Source organism: Aplysia californica, unplaced genomic scaffold (genome assembly GCF_000002075.1).
Source record: "Aplysia californica isolate F4 #8 unplaced genomic scaffold, AplCal3.0 scaffold00053, whole genome shotgun sequence".
NCBI lineage: Eukaryota > Metazoa > Mollusca > Gastropoda > Aplysiida > Aplysiidae > Aplysia > Aplysia californica.
Window position 1 is genome coordinate 229,889 of NW_004797323.1, and position 3,902 is coordinate 233,790.

General features: G+C 39.9%; 1 protein-coding gene across 1 annotated transcript; it reads left to right on the plus strand.

The window, feature by feature from the left end:
• The first annotated feature begins 3,018 nt into the window (after positions 1-3,018).
• On the plus strand, positions 3,019-3,543 carry LOC106011087 (Y+L amino acid transporter 2). Its single transcript, XM_013079460.1, has one exon. It carries the CDS (start codon positions 3,019-3,021, stop codon positions 3,541-3,543), a length of 525 nt encoding a protein of 174 aa, XP_012934914.1.
• The last annotated feature ends 359 nt before the right edge of the window (positions 3,544-3,902 follow it).

Here is a 3,902-nt window from a genome sequence, read left to right on the forward strand (position 1 = left end):
GGGAGGAGCAGAACAAAATGTAACACATTAATCAAAATGATAGAGATAGCTGGCTCCCTGTTATTGCTGTGATAATTGTTTTTTGGGGTTTTTTTGTTTGTTGGTTTGCTTTTTAGCCAGTCATCATGTTAGAGTAGGGGGATAGTGATGCAATGCTGGTTGCCTGCTGATGAAAAGAGTTACCCTTAGATAGAGATCCTATTTTGTTATAAAAATACCCAGGTCAAGCCATTCCCTTTGATTCTGACTCTTGATTGCAATAGTGTGAGATGCAGGATTGCATTTTTTCAAAGATAATACTTAGGCCTATATATAACTTAATAGTTGTAAAGGGCATAGAGCATGCTCTTGAGCATGGAATGCGCTATATATAAATGCAGTTATTATTTATTATTATAACTTAAAGTGACAAGCTTGGGTGGTGGTGCTATTTTTAAAATTTTTTTTAGGTTGACTAAAAGTAACATGCGGTCAGTATTAGGTTTTTTTTTTGGTAACCAGGTGAGTTAATAAAAAAGTTTAATTATGCATCTTGAGTGAGTGAACAAAGTCATTGTATGTTGTCAGTAAGCTCATTCACAATAGGGGTGGGCAAAATCCGGATAAACTATTCGTTAATCGGATAATTCTCAATGAAACATTTTCCAAATTCTGACTTTTAACTCTCTTTCCTGACTCGTTTGCAGAAGTGGGTGCTCCTAATTGTTGAAATGATACCAATACCCGTTTATCGAAGTGATTCTTACCCGTTTACCGAAGCGGTTCAAAACATATTATTTGCCGAAGAGGCGAACTAAAATATAATCCGGATTTTGCTAAAGCGACTCATTGCCCAGCCCTAATTCGCAGGCTAGAGAAGCAGGTTTAAACTATATTTTGGCGAGTGCTCTAGTGTCCAATTTGCTCCACCTTCTTTCAGGACTGTCAAACATCTGTCGGCCTTATCTCTCGTCCTTCTTTATTTTTGTGTGTATGTGTTTGTTACCCTCTTGTAACACCTCTAATCTTCAGCACTTTTATGTGAATGACCGTATTGTGTTTCAAGTGCCATAAAACTCTCACTCTACTGAATAAAAAACACTAGATTTTTATCAAAACTTTAGACTTATTTATATTTAATAAAAGACTTTAAAAATACAGTTCTTGAATCATTGTAACAGAACTTCTTAGATAGATACGAATACATGTTGTATGTCCAATTAACACTGTCAAAAAATAGAAGATTTAAGTTTACGATGTCCAAGGTGGAGCATTAATTAAGATTCAGGTCACTTCACCTCTAACTTCTAGGTCACTCCTTGTTACTTGTAAGTTGTTGTACATTTTCGTACAGACCAGAGTTCAGGGACTGGCCACGATCTACGGTGCATTTGCCGAATTTGCATGTGATTATTTCACGCTTCTAAGACGACGGGAAGTAGATAATTATTGCACAGTACTATAAGCTTCGTTCTGCATTATAATGATAATTTCTCTCCTGTGTGGGGCTGGCCTCTGAGGTAGACGGAGAGATAAGACACAAAGTTCTTATCTGTGTGTCGATTGACACTCTGTCCAACAAGTACAGTAGTGAAGGGAGTGCTCGGCTTAACGGACATCCTTGGAGGATTTTACTTGTCCCATATGTTTCCACTGCGCTACCGAAGTAGTAGTCTGGTAGTAGTAGTAGTAGTTTAGTAGTAGTAGTAGTAGTAGTAGTAGCAGTAGTAGTAGTTAGTAGTTTAGTAGTAGTAGCAGCAGCAGCAGCAACGTAGTAGTAGTAGTAGTAGTAGTAGTAGTAGTAGTAGTAGTAGTAGCCGCAATGTAGTAGTAGTAGCAACGTAGTAGTAGTAGAAGTAGCAACGTAGAAGTAGTAGTAGTAGAAGTAGTAGAGTAATAGTAGTAGTAGTAGTAGTAAAGTATTAGTTTAATAGTAGTAGTAGTAGAGATTTTGTCTCTTTATGGATCGGATGGGAATACATTTGCTCAGAACTATCTTAATATCGGGTGCTTGGACAACGTGATAATGGTAATAACTGGTATTGATGATAATTCATGATCTGATAAACGAATTATTTTAAGTATGATAATGATGGGAACAGTAAGGGAAATAAAATCGTGCTAACAACGGGGATAATTAATATAATTTGATAAATCTGATGGCACGAGTAGAGAAAATGATCATTCCAACAACAATAATGATAATTGAGCGATAATCATTAGTGAAACTAGAAGTAAATAGAAGCAGGTTGTTTTTCTCAAATGCTGAGGTGTTTTTTTTCTGGCTTGAAACTTTTACCATTGTTGATTTCTGCTTTTTGCTCATGTGCATAGAAAATATTCTTCTTACTACGATTAATGCATTCTATTTAATTCAATCAATGTAGATAGTCGTAGACGTAAATTTATTTTTTGCAGGGGAAATAATTTCTCGGTGACTGAATTATACACAAAATTAAATATATTGGGGAGCATTCTTTCAAATAACTGGGTTAAGTTACCTCGTAGGATTGCTTCGTCTGCAAATATTGTGTAGTTTGGTCTATTTTTCAGTCACCAAGATTTTATATAGGAGAAGAACTTTACCAGCTGCTTAAAGTACACCTTGGTTATTGAGGAGATACTACTACACGTGAACATTACGGGTTGTGTTGACTGATAGCGACATGTGTAGTTGACCTGTTTTAGTTTTTAAGCAGACTAAAAGAGATAAAAGCAGTGTGCGAGTCTTCATTTCCAGTCGGAAGCATTCTCCCAAGATAAGCTGTTAGTGGAAGGTTTTCAGCGGCCACTCGAGAGGCCTTAAAATTTTTTTTTTAGTCTGAGGGTTAATAGATATTGTTTTTTTAAACTATGGCTTACTGTGGGATTTACTTCATTGAAGGAATTCTGTTGGGACGATCGGATCTCCTAACGCGGATGCTGAAGTGGAACAGCTGTCATTTGCATTGCTCGCCTTGCTGTTGGTAATTGTAGAAGGTGCTTGGATTTAAACTTTTCTGCGAAGCAAGAAGGAGCTTTGTTCCGCGTCTCCCAAACATGGCGCCTTCATCAACCCATGGCAGCAAGTCGATGGAGATCAACAAGTCAGGAGTCACGCTCCAGTCGGACGCGGACTCGGACAGAGATGGCAGCAGCATCAACCTCAAGCCAAAGATCACGCTCATGAACGGGATCTCCGTCATCGTCGGCTGTATCATCGGGTCGGGGATCTTTGTGAGCCCCCGCGGGGTCCTCCTGCACAGCGGCAGTGTGGGCTTCTCCATCGCCATCTGGGTCCTGTGTGGACTCTTTTCTATGGTCGGGGCCTATTGCTACGCCGAGCTGGGCACGTCCATCGTGCGCTCCGGTGCGGACTACGCGTACATGTACGAGGCTTTCGGCCCTTTTGTGGCCTTTGTCAGGTTGTGGGTGGAGTGTATCATTGTCCGACCCTGCACCACCGCCATTGTGGCCTTGACCTTTGCCAACTATGTGATCGAGCCGTTGTTCCCCGACTGTGATCAGCCAGAGCTAGCTGTGACGCTGCTCGCTGCTGTCTGTATCCGTGAGTTTTCTACTTGAAATATTTTTTTACAGTTGAAATTGTTTAAGACAGCCAGCCAATGTTGTCAAAGAGAAAGTCGTTGTCTTACACAGTTGGACCTTTTGGACAGTGTCATTGTGAGAGAGCGAGTGGTTGGAGGGTGCCACTGGTAGGTCCTACTTCTTTACTTTCCCTCTTTTGTTTTTGTCTGTCTGTCTGTCTGTCTGTCTGTCTGTCTGTCTGTCTGTCTGTCTGTCTGTTTGTCTGTCTGTCTGTCTGTCTGTCTCACTGTTTCCCAGCACTAAATGACCATTATTGCGTCAATTTGCTTGTTCTCCTTATTCAAACAAACAAACAAACAAACGAATTATTGAAGAGAAAAATGTAAGGTGGTTAG